The sequence below is a fragment of the Otolemur garnettii genome, unplaced genomic scaffold (assembly GCF_000181295.1).
Source record: "Otolemur garnettii isolate 467f Iridium unplaced genomic scaffold, OtoGar3 scaffold00037, whole genome shotgun sequence".
In the NCBI taxonomy this organism is placed as follows: Eukaryota; Metazoa; Chordata; class Mammalia; order Primates; family Galagidae; genus Otolemur; species Otolemur garnettii.
The window spans coordinates 1,908,900-1,926,963 of NW_003852432.1; the positions used below are offsets into that span (position 1 = coordinate 1,908,900).

Here is an 18,064-nt window from a genome sequence, read left to right on the forward strand (position 1 = left end):
TTATTTTTATTAAGTATAATACAACAATCTACATTTATTCAAATACAGTTAAGTCATCTTCTCTCATATCTCAAGGCCTTGCCCTAATATAATGTTGGATCTAGATGGATGTTGATCTTAACATTTGAGCCTTGTCAGTTTTGATACATTATTAGTGTGTTACCACTTTTATGTATTCTGTAAAGAAAATTTGGCAACTCAGTATTTGAAAAATAATTTCTAACATTTTTAGTCAAGTTATTATGAAGAATCAAACTATGACTAAAAATGAATTCATTATTCTACTCTCTGCTACTCCTACTACTACCACCATCTTACTAACACTGGCTCCCTTTTTATTCATGCTACCACCATCACTTTGCTTACTATATAGACTTCAAAGTCCTACTGCTTTTATGAATCTGTTCTTGACAGTTCAACTCATGGGGGCCTCTTCTTCTAATGAACTTAGAGCATATACCTTACCATTTATTCTTTGTTTTTATCCTTTGTATTACTATGGCATTGTTAATTACATTGTCCCCATGATTAGACTCTAAGCCCTTGGAAACCCAAGACTAACAGTTCTACCTTACAGCATGTGGAATTATAGATGAATAGATCACCAGGCCTGTCCCTGTTTTTCCTATCCTATAAGGTTTCAGGAAATTTTCATTTCTTTCTTTTCAGTGTCTTCATGTCCTACTTTTACTGGTCTAAGCTTTCTACTTCTCTACTCTTGCCCCCCTTTGGTTCTAGTAGTATCTTTGTTTATGAAGATTATGGATGATTTTAGGATATTTTTGAATTAATTTTATGGGTGATTTTTCCTATCTCAGGATCCATTTTGAAACTACCACAGAAATACTACCTCTTTTTACTTACATTTACTAATTATTCATTTATCAAAGTGTTTTCAGAATATGTGTCTTAGAAGCAACTGTTTGGATATGTAAAAAAAGGAGGAATCACTTAACCACATTTTTACTTTTGATACAAAATAAAAAGAAGGAAGATAAATATTTTCCAGTTAACCTAAATTTTCTTCCCAGACTCTTTTACTACTATTTTCCTTTGTAGCCTGATGGAAATGTATCAGGGAGAAGTATAGATAATTATAATATCATATTGTGTAAGTAACTGCAAAATAAGGTGTATAGTTATTTTATTTCACTACCTGGCATTTTGTATATACCTTCTATTGAGCCATAATTCTGTTGAATTGTAGTTGGGGAACCTAGAGATTTAGTATAACACCATTTTAAAGTGGAGAAAATTGAGGTAAGTGATTACTAATATTAGACTAAATGTGTAGTTAATGAAGTTAGGAATACAAGCTAGCTATCTCTTAGAGATTATTTTAATAGGTAATACCTATCCATATTTTTAAAAAGTACAAGAAAGTATAAGGTAAGTTTTCTTTCTACCCCGTCTCTCAATTCTTATATTCTCTTCCCCAGAAGCAAGAATTTAGCAGTTTCTTGGGCTTTCAAGAGCTGTTTCATCCACATTCAACCATATAAATGTATACATTCCCCTTCATTGAAGTGGTAGCATGTTGTACGTGCTTTCTGTACCTTGCTTTTTTTCACTTGTTCAACAGTAAGTCTGAAAATTACAGAGCCTAGATGTTTTTATTCCTTGATCCATATGCTTTCCATTTTACCATACTGCCTATCATTGAGGAAACTGATTTTTGTTAATGTGAATGGGCAGAGTATTATTATTTATTTCTAGTGTATATTGAGTACCTCATGTTCAACAAAATGTATTTCACATCTCTTTTATAAAGAGAGGGATCATAGTTACTGATTTATTTATAATAAATATTGTTAAAGTTAAAAAGCGATAAAGGAAATTCATAAATAGCTATTATTAGTAGTTGTCAAAAATAGCTAATTGGACATTTGCTTTTCTATTTGAGAAGAAAATGGCAGATGAACTTTTCAGGGCAATATTTTCCTTTAGGCTTGTGTAAAAATCTTCATTAAAAAAAGTCTGTATAGTAAGTACTAAATAGTTAGTTGACCTCAGGGCCAGTGAGAGGCAATGATGATATAATCAAACCCCAATGTTTATTTCATTTTACAAATTTTAATCTTCAATCTCATATGAAAATTACAGAAATGTTTCATTTGCTTCTCAAAATAGTTTGTAATTATATATTTTAATCTTGTTATGACTCGTGATCATCTGTATTAAAATATACCCTTAATTTTGATCATTCTGGGCTTATTTTGCAGTATATCCATCAGTGCAGTTATTGATGTTTATTTTTCAGAGATTAGTAGGACCTGTTAGGATTGTGTGATTGTAGCTCTTCAGACCAAATTATATCACAAAAGACAAATTGATTAAAAAAAATTGGGTCTCATGCCAAATGTCCATATTAGGATGCATAGAGGTTAAGTACTTATATTTGAACTTTGTTAGATAATTACTCAGTAATTCTGCATTCTTCCTAAAGATGGCAGTGCTTATTAATGTATTATGTACTGGGTAATTCTGTTTGAAAATAGTATTCATTGGAAAAATGTTAGAATGAAATAAATATTTTCATGACACCATCAAAATAGCTAAAATTCGGCAATAGGACATGTAAGATTGTGTCCTTGAGTTTTATAGCAGTGCAACTTTTTTTTTTTTTAGTGCAGGTTGTGTGTGTTATCCTCAACTCTGGACACAGGATCTTAATGGTTCTTATTGCATCCTGACTCTGGAATTCTTGGTGTAAGATAATGCACTAAAAGTCTTGTTAGGCATTGTGATGTCATGTTAGGTAGGACTCTGCTGTATTTTATAGATCTCTCTAATATAGGGATGAGATCAGAAAACAAAAATTGACCAAAAAAAAAAAAATCCCAAACAGAAACAAAACCCCTAAGTAATCAAGTACTGCATATATTTATGGACATCTGAATTATTTTGATATTTATTCTCTGAGGAAAGTTTTTTAAGTCCAGGTTCTACTTGAACTTTTTCTTTTTTACTTAGGTGACTGATTTTTTTTTTTTTTTTCCTGAGGTAGAGTCTCACTTTACTGCCCTGGGTAGAGTGCCATAGTATCATAACTCACAGCAACCTCAAACTTTTTGGGTTCAAGTGACCCTCTTGCCTCACTTTTCCTATTCTTATTAGAGACAGGATCTTACTCTTGCTTAGGCTGGTCTCAAACTCCTGAGCTCAGGCAGCCTGCCTTGACCTCCCAGGTGTTAGCCACCATGCCTGACCTGATTCTTTTAATAAGCAAAATAAATACTTATTAGTGCCACTAGAAACAAACACTGCTGTAAAAACTAAGCTCTAAATTCACAAGGTGCATGGAAAGAAACCACCATATTTTATTCCTTCTTTCCCCATATTTCCATTTCTAATTAAAATGTTTTTTTTCCTGTGTATGTGAGAGAGACACAGAGAGAAATCATATGGGACTTATTTGCTGTTGAAGACAGGTGAACAGCAAGACACAGGGCAGCCTGGCCACCCTGCCAGACCTTATGGGTAACTTTGACATGGCCACTACTTTCTAAGGCTGGGTCCTAATACTGGTTCATCTAGAGAGGTGACTGGGTGCTAGAGGACTGTCACTCTAACTGGCCTCCTAGGTACTAGTGAATAGATACCACAATTCTTTAGTCAGTTCTTTAATTTGCAGTGAGAAGTATCAGGCACAATGGCTTCTCATGTTTATGGTTCAGTGCATATTGTCCCAGTAGGCAAATCTACATGGAAAAATAAATTATAATCAGAAAGTTGCTAATGAGCATAGAATCAGCTTCCAGTGACCAGTATCAGCAATCTCAGGTAGTGTGACACATTCATTTTTCTCACAGTATGCAGTTGCTACTCAGGCCAGATATTGTTCAATTTTCAGAACACTTGTTTTACTAGACCAGGCTGCTGACAACACGTCCAGCTTTGCTTTCTTGATTTCTTAAGAAAGTATTAAAGACTTTCTCCTTTAATACTTTTTTTCAGTTAAAATTAAATAAATTGATCTTATTTAATTAAATTGAACTAATGTATGTAAAACACTTAGCCAATGCCTGGCATACAGTAAATGAATGATAAATATTATTAATAAGTGTAAGTCGCAGTTACCTTGCTACTTGTAATTAAAGACAGTCTTTTGGGACATTTTTATAGATTTCCAGTCTATCTCATATTTTACATTTGAGTTATTTTTATTCTTTAATTTTTTCACTTAAGTTTTTGATTTTATTTATCCTTAATGTTGAATCTGTGAGCTACTTAGGACAAGGCTTGTTGACTCATTTGCTACTGTTTAAACTTTGAGATTTTTATTTTTAAATTTTAGTTTCTTGCTCTGAAATACCCCATTCTCCACAGTTCCTCCATCTGTAATGTAAATCTGTTGGAAGGGATGATCTTGAAGTTAATTCTCAGCTTCAGAATACATTTGATTTTATATCTTATTTGAGTAGATGAGGTTATTGTAGCCCTTTCTATCTGAACTGTGCTTACCTTCATTTGAAGCTCTGCTTAAATTCTTTCTCAGTGATTGTAAAGTTATTTTGAAAATGGTAGCAGCATCTGAATTCTTAGAAGGATGACCATGACATAGGGAGGTAATAACTCTAAATCCAAGGTTAGAGGGAGGATGGTTGTGAATTCAGCAGTCAACAATGACATTATAAATCTGACACATACATAATAGATAAGTCAAACTTTTTGTGAAAATGAGTACACAGAGGTATGATTCAGGTGAGTCAATTGGCCATGTCAGCAAAAATTAACATTGTTAGCCTTATTCTCTCCACCCATCTGGGGAGTGAGTTATTTTTGTAACAGTGGCAAAATTGATTTGGGAAAATTAGAGAAATTGCCCCATTGTTTGTAAAAATACAGACTGGTTCATTTGTGAAGCTGGTGGTCTCAGAACCACACTTTGAGAACAGAAATAGGAACCATTGTAGGAATCCAGAAGAGGGATAGATCATTTCTCAGACTGCAGTAATCAGAGAAAGCTTAATGAAAGAGACTGGCTTTGGTCTGGATTTTGAGAGATGGACAGCATTTGAACAGATAAGAGGAAAGAGAAGACATTTTTTGATGGGTGCAATAAGAACAAAAGCAGAGAGGTGGGAAGTTATAGTGTATGTTAGGAGGAGTGGAATGTCAAAATAGTTTGGCTCAAAGGTTCTTAAATATGGTCTATGAAAGAAAATTGAGGCAATACTTCTGCCAGATGACACCACCCCAGCCTTGGCAGAAGCAGGAAGCTATGCTATTTTTCTTCAGCATACAACTGGATGAACTAGCAGTGCCTCTCAGAGCATCCAGCTTCACATTTTCATGTGTTTGCTGATGTCATCAAAGAATTCCATTTTTAATTAAATTTTTTTTTCTTTATTAAATCATAACTGTGTACATTAATGCATTTATGGGTTTATGTTTACCTGGATGGAACTGGAACTTCTTAGTAAAGTATCTCAAGAATGGAAGAAAAAATATCCAATGTACTCTTATTATGAAACCAGTTTATAATCAGCTACATTCATATGAATGATAATTCCATTTTTGAACACCTTCTGGAAACTGACAAGAGTCCTAGGCATCCTCAAACTATAGCCCGCGGGCCACATGCCGCCTGTCTAGGACATTTATCCGGCCCACCTCGTGTTTTTGCTGTGGCTGCCTGTTCTGCTTAGCAGCCGACTTGTCCTGGGGCCCGCACTCCAGCCCTCCAATGGTCTGAGGGACAGTGAACTGGCCCCCTGTTTAAAAAGTTTGAGGACCCCTGGACAAGACAGTCAACATCTTCAAAATAATTTCTCAAGGACATTCAAATGGAAGAAAAATCACAGAACTCTGAGGGCAGATGGAACCTATGATGTCAGGACACACCATGATTTTCCTGCTTGATGAGGAAATGATTGCTCACACAAGTCTGCCTCATTACTTTCCACAACAGCAGCTGTCACCACCTTTCTGAGAAGTATCCCCTCAAATAGGAACAGAATATAATGTATTTTTCTATCAGAGAGAAATTGCCGACTTTTCAGAGGTTTTAACTGAAAAGCAGAGGAAATAATGTGACATGACTAACTTGAAAGTTTTGGAGGAATTTGGTTGGTATTCCAGTATACGGGATACTGTAACCTGGCAAAGCATTCTGTGGAAGTCTCCTTTGGTCTTATGAACCTTTGTGAGTCAAGGATTTCAGCACTTGTTGTCACAGAGAAAAATTTGCAGTCGATTATCAAAGATGAAGTATATGCTGCTATGTCAGATACTGTACTCTAGTTTCAATTCCTTTAAGCCAAATCTCACTGAGAGTTACCACTGAGCAAACAGGCGTCCTCAAACTATGGCTTGCCAGCCACATGCAGCCAGCCTAGGACATTTATCAGGCCCGGGTGTTTTTGCCGCCTCTGCCTGTCCTGCTTAGCAACCGACTCGTCCTGGAGCCCGTAGTCCGGCCCTCCAACGGTCTGAGGAACAGTGAACTGGCCTGTTTAAAAAGTTTGAGGACCCCTGAGTTAGAAATTTTAAATTGTTTTTTGAGAAAGTGGCCATTTTTCTTTAATGAAAAATAGCAATGTAAAGGAGGCATAATCCTTTGTAAATACTGCTTTTTACCTACTGCTTATGTTGAGGAAAACAGTTTCCAGAGCTGTGAAATAAAGTATATGGGATATGCATTTCTGTTCATGTTTCTGAAGGAGAAAGTCCCCATCTTTAGTCAGAATCTCAAAGTGGTCTTTGACTCCCTGAAAGATTAAAAACTAGAGTGGAGATAATGGGATGCTCTGGATAAATTTGAACAAAGGAATGACAGGATATCTGCAACTTGAAATGGGAGGGAAAGCTTGGTAGGATTGTGGGATGATTTAGGTAAACCCCAGGATCTGAATCATCCTAATAATCTGAAGATGATTTTCTAGATAGAGCTTCTCAAAGGTAGGAATCTTACGTTATCTTTTTTTATTCTTAGGGTCTGAGCACAGTGCTGGAGACATAATAGGCACTCCAAAAATGTTGAATTAAATTGAAATCACTATGTGGATAATGAAAGCTGGACCACAGCACTGATAATAAATGCTCTTCTCTGTTATCTGTCTTTAATCCTGTTTGTTTAATCATTTGGTGAATAATAAGGTTTTGAGAGATAATCCGTTATAAAAAGCTCCTACCACCTTCATTTTGTTCAGAAGCACTTGGTTAACACAAACTTTGGCCTCTTAGGATTTCTTCTCTTTGTAATTTTATTTCTTGTAATTTTTACTAAAAGTATGCCTCCAGACATGATAATTATCTCCAATACCTTCAAAGGGAAGGAAACTTGTAGGATGGTGTGATTAATTACATCATCTATTTAAGCAACAAGGCAACATTCTGATAAATATCTAATCTTGGATTAGTTCATCATTAAACAAAATCAAAATGACAACTTGAGGTCACTTTAAAATATGTTTGAAACTTATAATGGATCTTCTGTCAATTTAATAACAAAACCCTGGAACCCATCACTTATAATTTTATCACCTTTCTGCATTTTCCTGGAATGAGGCTTAGCAAAACAGATTCCCTAGGTATCCCTTGAATTTTTTTATGATTAGAAGACGAGGATGTTAAGTTTAGATTATAGTTCATTGTAATATTTTAGTTTTGCTTCCATTGAATTCTTCAAACTAGAGAATTTATTGAATGCTGTCAAACATTGGTATTATCTAAATTGAAAGATTTTGTTCCAAAAGCATGGTAAATTTTCCTGTTTTTGTTAAAATTTGTTCCCAAGTCTATGGAAATTACAAATCAAATTATGTTTGTCAAGCCCAGAAAAGCTTTTTTTTAAAAAAAAAATGTAGAAATGGCTAAGAGTAAAATAAGGTATAACTTCACAAAGGTAGTAGGTTTGATTACGTAATGCGCAAAGGATAAACTACTCTGTACTATTGAGATTTACTCAGAACTTTTGGGAAAAACCCAATATTTCTGTGGACTATGATTTCCTTAAAATATTTTGATGTTCACCACTTTGCCACATAATACAAAAATAATTATGTTAATACATGGGAATTGGTATATCAAATGAACACATAGGAGTGGAATCAAATTCCTTGTATTAACATTTTTTACTCTAAAATATGCTTCTTATATACAATTTGGGAAACATAAATAAAAAATGAAAGATTAGTTGCAGCCTTATCACCTGGAGATAACTGCTTAATATTTGGTTATATGTGTGATGTGGGTATACACATGTACATACTACAAGTGGAGATGAATCTCCATTATATGTGTGATGTGTGTATATACACATGTATGCACTACAATTGGGGGTGAAACTGATTTTTTAAATTGCCTATAATACACTTTTCCATATCTTTAGGTATTATTGTAGGTTAGTATTCACTATAAGAAAAAGACTATAATGTAAACAATACCTTATTACTAAATATAGGATATTTCCACTTTTTTGGCCTTTTCCTCCTATTTTGTTTTTTTCTATTATAGATAGAAACATCTTGTATGAAAATTATGTGTGTATAGTTATTAAGAGAAAGCATTGAACTGCACTGAACATCTTGTATGAAAATTATGTGTGTATAGTTATTAAGAGAAAGCTCTCAAACTAGAATTTCTTGGTCAAAGAATATTTAGAAATTTAAGGATTTGGATACATTTTCCTAAATTGCTAAAACATTGTTGCATGAGACTTCCATTGGATGTTGTTTTCCTCTGGCCACTGCAGATTTATCTCATGTACATATATGACAGACAACTGGTGGACGCAAACGGCATCTCGCTGTCCTTGGGTTGGCTGCGCTTGTAGGGACTGAGAGGCGTCGGGGCGTTTTCTCCCGTTTCTAACCCGCGTGTCTTTGTCTTTCTTCCTTGGGGACCGCTGCTGCCCGTGCGGGCCGAAGCCTCGCGAAGCCGTCTCCCCGCAGCGCCACCGCCCTTCGCCCGGCCACCCCCGGGAGCCGCTGCCAGCCGGCGGGCGCAGTCACCACGCGCCAGGCCGCAGCCAGCTGCCGCGCCAAGCTCCGCGGCGGTGCCGCCCGGGAGCGCCAGCACCCGGCCCGAGGTCTGGGGACACCCGCCGCCCCGTGAGCGCCGCCACCCGGCCGCAGGCGGCACCTCGCCCGGCACAGCCCGGACCTCAGGCGCCGCGCCCCGCCGCTGCCCGCTGGCGGCCATCTCCCTGCGTCCTCAGCCTGGTCTAGCTGAACCTGGTTTACCCCGACTCCTTCCCACGAAACCCTTCAAAAGGACCATGTGCCTTAGGGCCGGGGGTTAGGGATGGCCTCCGTGCTAGTCATCACTGTTCTCAGAGCATTTCTTTGTCTTTCCTGCCAAAATCCTGGCTTCTTTGATAATCTTGTCGTTGGACAATACCATCCCTTTTCCTTCCCCCTCGTAATTTATAGATTTCCTATTCCCAGTTTTTTTCATTATTAGTTCTTCAAAGACTAGCTCCTACTTGAGCCTTCACCTTAAATCCTGTCATCAAGCTGCTTACTACCATGCCCCCACCCCACCCCACTGCCATCTGCCAGAAGATTGTTTTAATGAGTATCCAAATCTCCAATGACTATGAGGTGATTGACAAAACCCAGAGTTGTGTAATACACACTGTGATTGAACTTGAACTCCAGCACCCAGGCCCCTCCTTCTTATAACTTCATCTCCAATGACCATTACTCCCCTTTGGAATCAGTCCTTGCTCCCATAGTTTTAGACTTTGTTATCATTAGAAACTTCATCCTCTCTAGAATTTTGTCTGTATGGACCATGGGAATGCACCTCTTATATTTCCTGCTCCAGGGAGCTCAGTTGACTCACAACTCTCCCTGCTTCCCAGGAGATCCACTACTGGGGTTTGCACTGAGGCCATTCTTCTCCTCCCAGTCGGTGACTTAGTTCAGTGTGGATATTGATAATGGCCCTTTCAGATGAGATGTAGAACTTCTCTAATGAGTAGTTTTGGCTTGGAGCCTGCTCAGCAGCCTGGCTGAAACTTTCTTGCAATAATGCAGCATGCAGCGTGAAGCTCTTGTGCCTAGTCCCCCTTTCCTGATAGGTGTCACATTTGCATTATGAAATGAAGGTTCCCTTTCCCTCTTCCTGGATCCTTCCCTTTATCCTTCACAGGTGTTCCCTCAATAAAATTCTTGGATGTTGAACCTGTCTTGGTGTCTGCTTCTAGGAGGGCCTTACCTAGCACATTACCAGACATTCCACTCTCTGATCACCATCTTCCTATCCTGGATTCCTTGCTCCTTGACAACTAATTTATTAACCTCATTTTTCCCACTTTTTGTCAGCCCCTGTCTTGGATTCACATGTTTGTCTAGCCTTGATTCCTCAGCCCATCATTATAATCATTCTCTTTGAAATACAGTCCTCTCAGCCCTCTGGAACCTCATTTTCTTCTATCTTACCTTCCTGACAAAATTCCAACCCCGGATAAACCTTACAGTTGGCCTCCCTCAGGTCTCAGTGGGACAACTAAACATTTTCTTTAAGAAAAATCACACAACTCAGCCAACTAGTTTTGCTTTCAATCTGTTATCTCAAACCTCAAATTGATGCTGTTATCCTGCTGTATTCTTAGTTTCTTTCCCACTACTAAATCTACTATTTATAATTTTTCATCTCCACAAGATGTTCTGATCCTCTCTTCCCCATTTACTTCACATTTCCCTGAGAAAACAGAAGTTACTACATACAAACTTAATCATATTCCCACCACAAGATCTTCCAACCCAGCTACCTGGGTAACAATCTTCTTTTTGTAATGGAGGAAGCTTTAGGTCCAGCTCCCACTTGTGCTCTGAATCCCACCTCATCCTGCCTTTTCAAGGATTTTTCTCCTTAAGTTTCCCCCTCTCTTTCTTCTATATCAATCCCACCTCTCCACAATGGATTATTTTCATCAGCTTTCAAACTACTCCTGTGTCTTTCATTTTAACCAAACCTTCCCTTGTACATGTCTTTTCTACCTATTAGCCATTTCTCAACCCTCTTTTATAATCAAACTTCTTTAATGGAGTTGTCTTTATACATAGTCTCCATTTTCTAATTTTCTGTTTACTTTTCAATCCACAACATTGTAACTTCTCCACCACTGCAACTCAGTGTGTCCCTATTAAAGTCACTGGTCACTTTCATATTACCCATTCCAAGAGGGTACCATCCTGCCCTCACCGTAGCCACTCTGCTGCTTTAAATGTTCTTTCTTCAGGTCCAAGATACTATTCTCTCCTGGTTTCCCTTCTGCTCCACTGATCACTCCTCAGTTTTTTTGTACTTTATGTTCTTCTGCCAAACTTTGAAAAGTTGTGGTTATACACGTACGCCTTCTTTCTGGTCCCTCTATTCTTTTTGTATTCTTTCCCTGGATGATCTTTACAATTTCTATTGTTTTCCATACCATCTCCATGCTAATGAGTTTCAATTTTATGTTTCCCACCTAGACCTTTCCTTTGAGTTCTAGAATCACATGTGTGATGCTTCCTTAATATCTTCCTTTGGATGGCTCATAATTCTCAGACTTAACCATTTCCAAAATCTAAGTCCTCATTGTCACTCCGCATCCATTTTCCTTTCATTACAATAAATAGTATCACCATTCAACCAATTGCTGAAGTCAAAAACCTTGTAATCCTTGATTCTTTTCATGGTCTGTCCCCTACATCAGGTAGACTAGCTTAATCTATTAATTTTTCTTTCCATGTTCAATGCCTTAACTTGGTCCTGACCAATACTTTTATCTCACTCAATTATTGTGACCTATCCCATCTGGCTTCTCTGCTACTACTTTTAATCCACTTCAATAGATTTTTGATGCAGTGACAACAGTAACCTTTCTCATAAATTGAATCAAATAAATTGTTGCTTATAGGATATAATCAGAACTCCTTACCATGGCTCACCTAGTCCTGCCAATCCTCTTACAAATCTCTCAAATCTCATCTATGCTTCTCTGTATTGTCCACTGTAATGTAGCCACACTGGTTCCTCTGACATACCGTGATCCTTTCTGCACCTCAGGGGCTTGGTAAGTGCTGTTTTCTCTGTTTAAGCTACTGTTCACAGCCACCTTTCCCCCACCACTACTGCATCCTTTAAATAACTACTTAATTTTAACATCTTGAGAAAAGCCTAAGCCCTATTGAAAGTAGTTCCCATTTGCTCTATCAGTCTTTTATTTGCTTCCTTCTTTACTTAAGTCTCTTATCTCAACTTGTAACTTTATTTACTTTTGAGCAGGGTCTATTTTCTACATTAGAAAAGGGGAGGCTCGGCGCCTATAGCTCAACCGGCTAAGCCACGTACACCTAAGGTGGCGGGTTCGAATCCCCAGCCTGGACTGCCAAACAACAATGACGGCTGCAACCAAAAAATAGCCGGGCGTTGTGGCGGGCGCCTGTGGTCCCAGCTACTTGGGAGGCTGAGGCAGGAGACTCGCTTGAGCCCAGGAGTTGGAGGTTGTTGTGAGCTGTAATGCCACGGCACTCTACCCAGGGGGACAGCTTGAGGCTCTGTCTCAAAAAAAAAAAAAAAAAAAAGAAAAGGGGAGAATGAACAAGGGGAGAGACTGTGTCTGGATGTCTAGATTCTTCAACACTGTGTTCTCAGCCTTTGACACATACTAAGCTCACAGTAGTATCTATTGAAGAAACAAATGAAAGCATTTGCTAAGTTTTCTTTGGGGAGTCCACTTTTTCTTGATTAGTAAAAAGTCTTTACATATTAAAACCACTAATCATTTGCTTATTGTGTATGCTTCAGACATTATACTCCTTGTCAGATACGTATCAATTCATGTTTTTGATAATACAGAAATATTGTATTTTTCATTTAGACAAATTTATCTTTCATAATTTCTGTTTTGGGGACATAAGTTTAAAAAGATAGTTTCTATCCTAATGTTATATAAATATCTGTGTCTCTTTTTACTTTAATTTTTTGGATTTGACTCTTTGTTCCAAATGGAATTTATTTTTTATATAGGTGTGATTGTCTATTTATTTAGTTGTTGCCTCATCATTATTGAAAACTCCATTTTCTATTTTGAAAATTCTACATTTATCAAATATTAAATTCTTATATATATTTGGAGTGGTTTCTGGATTTATTGTTTGATTTTTGGTATCCTCTTGTTTCCTAAATCATGCTGTTTTAATTATTGCCATTTTATATTCTGCTTTACTGTATATTTAACTTCTCACTGGGGTAAAGGTTACTCTTTTTTCTCAAGATTTTTTTTTGGTTGTTGTTATAATTCTGTAGTTATCTTTCAGATGAGCTTTAGTTATATTTTGGTCAAGTTCCAAAAGAAATTCTATTGGCATTTTGTTTAGAATTACTTTTCCGTTATAGATTATATTGGACAAATTGCCAACTTTAAGAAACTTAAAGTTTCTTATTCAGGAACTTGTCACATGTCACGGTTACTGAAGATATCTTATATATATTCTTCAGTAATTTTGTATGTCTTGCATAATTCTTATTAGCTATATTATTAGATATTTTATATCTTTATTACTATTTGAGTGAGATCAGTTTTCCCTTATTTTTTATAACTGGTTGCTACCTGTGAGGTCAAACTATTGATTTTTATATTTAGTAACTTTTCTGAACTCTTTCATTAATCCTTCTAGTTAATTCTCTTCTAAGTAGCCAATCATTTTAAGGGTAATGATCATTTTTCTCTCTTCTTTTGCAATGTTTATACCTCATATATTAAATAAATGATAATGATAACTTTGTTCTTATTCCTGACATCTTAGGAATGCTGTTACATTTCACTAGATGTTAATGTTAGATGTTGGACTGAAATACAGGTATTTATCAGGTTCAGGAAGTGTTTTCCTGCTTCAAGTATACTAAGAATTTTATTATAAGTTGTTGAATTATATTAAACATACTCTAGGCAACTAGAAATTATCATATGGTTTTACTCTTATGTTTCAATATTGAATTATTTCTTTATGAAATAATTCATTTGGTTTCATCATGGTGAAGTTTTTGCCTTCTTAGTTTAATACTGTTGAATTTAAGTCCTTAAATGTTATTTAGAATTATTGTATTTGTATTCATGAATAAGATTGGACTGTAGTTTTACATTTTTGTATTCTACCTTTATTAACTTCAAAAAATGAATTTCCCATATTGTTCTATGCTTTGGATTAGTATATAGTATGGGAATTGCTTCTTCTTTAAAGCTTTGGGAGAATTGACCCGTATCACTGCAAAGGCTTTGAGCTTTTTCAGAGTGGGCAAAGGGAAGATAATTCTCTGAAAACTTAAAAACCTCTTCTATGGTTTTGGTCTAGACAGATTAACTACAACTTCTTGAGTATAAATTTTAAAAATTATATTTTTAAATAAAATTATACATTTTCATAGAATTTAAAAATCTGTTTGCATATTTCTACATACAAGTATCTTATAATTAACAATATTTTCTTCTATATCAGTGGTTATAGCTCCTTTACCATTTCTAATCTATTTAGTCATATTTTTATTTCTTTTATTAAACTTGTCAGTCTTTTTAAGGAACCAACACTTAAATATTTTATCAAATCTTTTTTACTATTTTATATATAATTAATATAACTTTTTATCTTTAATTTCTTATTTTTTCTTCTTTATTTTATTAATTTTTTCTTTACAATTAATGGCTTAGTTCATTTCTTTTTTTCTTTTTTCTTTAATAATAGGACACATAGACTATAAACTTACCTGTGAGCACAAATTTGACTGCATCCCAAAAGTTTTGGTATATAGTCTTAAGTGTTCCTATTTAAAAATGATGGATTGCAGTTGTTTTTATTTCATTTTTGATTGGTGTTTAGGAAGAGTATTGTGAATTTTTTATTGTTGTTAATCCTTCTTTTAAATAAAGAATGCATTTATTAATATTTATGTTTCTATTTTAATAAAGAAAACAAGAGCTAATTTTGTTTGGAAAAAGTGAATTTAACTGTGAAGTGGTCTCATCTGAAGCTGTAAAGAAGCACTACAGAGTTCCTTGTTATAAGATTTTACCAATAGCATAGGTAGTGGCAAATGTACAAATTATTGATAGCAAGATTTGATATACTACTAATGCCAATAATTAACTGGAATTAGGATTCCTATAATGTCTTGCTTACTCAGTAAAAGTCAAAGAAAGGACTTTAAACATGTTTATTGCATCAGAAATCTTCAAGTAACATGAAACTTAAAACTGTGGTCCCTAACCCCCCGCACCACAGACCAGAACCTACCTGTCCGTGGCCTGTTAGGAACTGGGCCACACAGCAGGAGGTGAATGGCAAGTGAGCCAGTGAAGCTTCATCTGGATTTACAGCCACTCCCTACTGCTCATATTACCACTTGTAGCTCCATTACCCAGAGAAAAGGGTAAAATTGTTGTGTTTCCTTCTAAGACTCTTCCTTTATATCTCTTATTCTTTTTGATAGACTCAGATTCATATTTTTTTGAATCTAGTTTTTTTTTTCACTTATTTGTGAGCATTTTGCTATGACATGGAGGAGTGCAACTAGTTGGAAATTAGTTTATTTCAGTAATATTAGCATAAGGACAGCTTCCTGCTGTGGTTCCTACTGTCTAAGCTGCTTGCTTTCTAAACCTGAGTCTTGAAGACTTTTTTCTTATCTTACCCTTCCACTTAATTCCTTTGTTCCTTAAACTACCCATAAGGAGTTTCTATCCCTTACTCTGAAGAACTCTGACTGATACAGTGATTTTGACTTATTTGATTGATAGCATCTTCAGAATTCTAGTGCCAAGAGATAGTTATGCATGCATGTACAGTGTGCGTGAACACACACACACACATTTGGGACATATCACTTACTTTATTTGCCAATTTGGAGGCTGACAAATCACATTTGTGTATCAAAGGCTCTTTGAAGTTATGCATTAAAGAAAAATATTTGCTTTAAAATATGTATTTCAAACATTTTGTTATGGAATACCTTCTGCTAATAAGTCTCGTTAATAATTTTTATGCAACTTTGAGAAATAGTGATTTTGTTAATTGGCTTAACACCCTCATGGCTCTTTAGCATGGTCTCCTTATGTCAGATTGATTAAATTAGCATTAATCATCAACTCTTAATTGATTTTGCATACAGGGGAGGTTTATTTTCTGGTGCCTCTTACTGTGTACTGAGGAGTTAATCCCAGAAGTGCCTTACGATCTGATCTCGGGATTGCATTCAGGCCCTTTGGAGACAGGAAAGAGGGGCCCTTTGCTTTGGACACATGCTGTGTAGGGCTCTGCTCTGACAGTCCTTTGAGCACTCCTGCTCTTCTGGGGTGAAGAATCTGTGGAGCCAAGAGGATACATCAAACTTGAATCCTCTTCTTCAGACTACATTGTGGGCTCGTAGGTGTTCTACAAACCTCCATAATTTTTTTGCATTCTAAGAGGCTTGAAAAAATGTGACTAATTTTAATTCATTTTTCCCACACAAATGTGTAGAAAGTTCAGAATCAGATTTAATTTTATTTAAAAATTAAAGTACATCTCTTACATTTGAATGAAAGGATATGGGAGACACACTAAATTGTAATAAGAGGAAATGGTACAAAAAGAAAAATAGGATGGGGTGGAAATGTAAAACAGAGGGATCATTCTTATTCTGGAAGTTCAGGGAAAGTTCCTGGAAGAGGTAACATTTCTCTGTGAGGTGGAAAATGAGTAGAGTTTTCAACAGACAGTGTTCAAGGGAAGAAAAGAGGAAGGGCATGGCAGACAGGAGAGAAGACCACATGGGAGATTAGAGGTGGGAGAGTGCAGGATTGGTTGAAGGTGAATGAAGGCCTGCAGGGTTCTGAGTTGAAAACAAGATGGAGTGTGGATGGTAAGACAAGGAGGTGTCACTTAGAGCTCTGAAGATCCTGCCATGAACTTCTTCAGGAAAACAATCAGATCACAGTTTTTACCTTCAATGAGCTCATGGTCTAGTGGGACAAAAATATAGTAAGAAAATAATTCATACATAAAGAGGTAAGTGCTACACTAAAGATCTGCTCACTGTTACCTGGAAGCATGGAAAAAGGAGCATGTTTAAATATTGCTGAGTGAATCAGAGACAAGGCTTTCCAAAGGACTTGCATGTTTGAGTTGAACCTTTAAATTTAGTGGGAGTTTTCCAGTAAACAAAGGGTGGTAAAAGAAAAAGAGAAAGGGAACAGCAAAGGCAAAGAGATTGGGAGATTGAAATAATCAGCATTCCTGGTGGTTGGGTGTACACCTGGCTAAAGAACCTGGGTGTGTCATTCTGGGTGATGGCAGATCTTTAAAGACTTCACGAGAATGTTTAATCTAAAGTCACTGTGGAGGATGAGTTTGAGAGACATGAAACTGGTACAGGAGGACATGTTAGAAATGTATTGCCATAACATAGGTAAAGGGTAGAGCTGCTGAAAGAGAAAGTTGGTAGTAGGGGCTAGGGAGAAGTTGGGCTCAGTAGATGTTTCAGAAATGGAAGAAACCAACAGGCTTCCCCCAGATCTTGGCCTCATTCTCATCTTGGCCTCAGATGACCAGTTAATTAATAATGGGCCAATCTGTAAAACAGAAACCTGATGATCCTGTTCACATTAATGTATCAATGACTAAGAACAACCCGTCTTTTCTTAGAGGAAGTTTAATTCTCTTGCACTCAGGAGTTGGAGATCAGCCTGAGCAAGAGTAAGACCCTGTCTTAGCTACTTGAAAGGCTAAGGCAAGAAATTGCTTGAACCCAGGAGTCTGAGGTTGATGTGAGCTAAGCTGATGCCATGGCTCTCTAACTTAGGGAACAGAGTGAGACTCTGTCTCTCAAAAAAAAAAAGGTCAGATGCTTTGGGTTTTTTTTTTTTTTTTATTTCTTATAGCATAACTATGTACATTAATGCAATCATGGGGGTATAGTGTGCTGTTTTCATATAGATTTTGAAATACTCTCATCAAACTGGTTAACATAACCTTCATGTCATTCTCTTAGTTATTGAGTCAAGACATTCATACTCTGCTTTTAGAAAGATTCACTTGTACCTTTGTAAGACTAACCATAGAGGCGACCCCACCAATCACCCTCCCTCCCCCTA

At 36.5% G+C, this 18,064-nt stretch overlaps 1 protein-coding gene across 3 annotated transcripts in view; it reads left to right on the forward strand.

Annotated features, from left to right (window-relative positions):
• The window catches only part of ZNF800 (zinc finger protein 800), a 50,443-nt gene extending 40,314 nt beyond the window's left edge, over positions 1-10,129 (forward strand). For all 3 annotated transcript variants that reach the window (XM_023513213.1, XM_012805136.2, XM_023513212.1), the window contains one exon: positions 8,874-10,129. In XM_023513213.1, the coding sequence (XP_023368981.1) occupies positions 8,874-9,060 (187 nt within the window). In that variant the 3' untranslated portion in view covers positions 9,061-10,129. The remainder of the gene's footprint in view (positions 1-8,873) is intronic.
• The last annotated feature ends 7,935 nt before the right edge of the window (positions 10,130-18,064 follow it).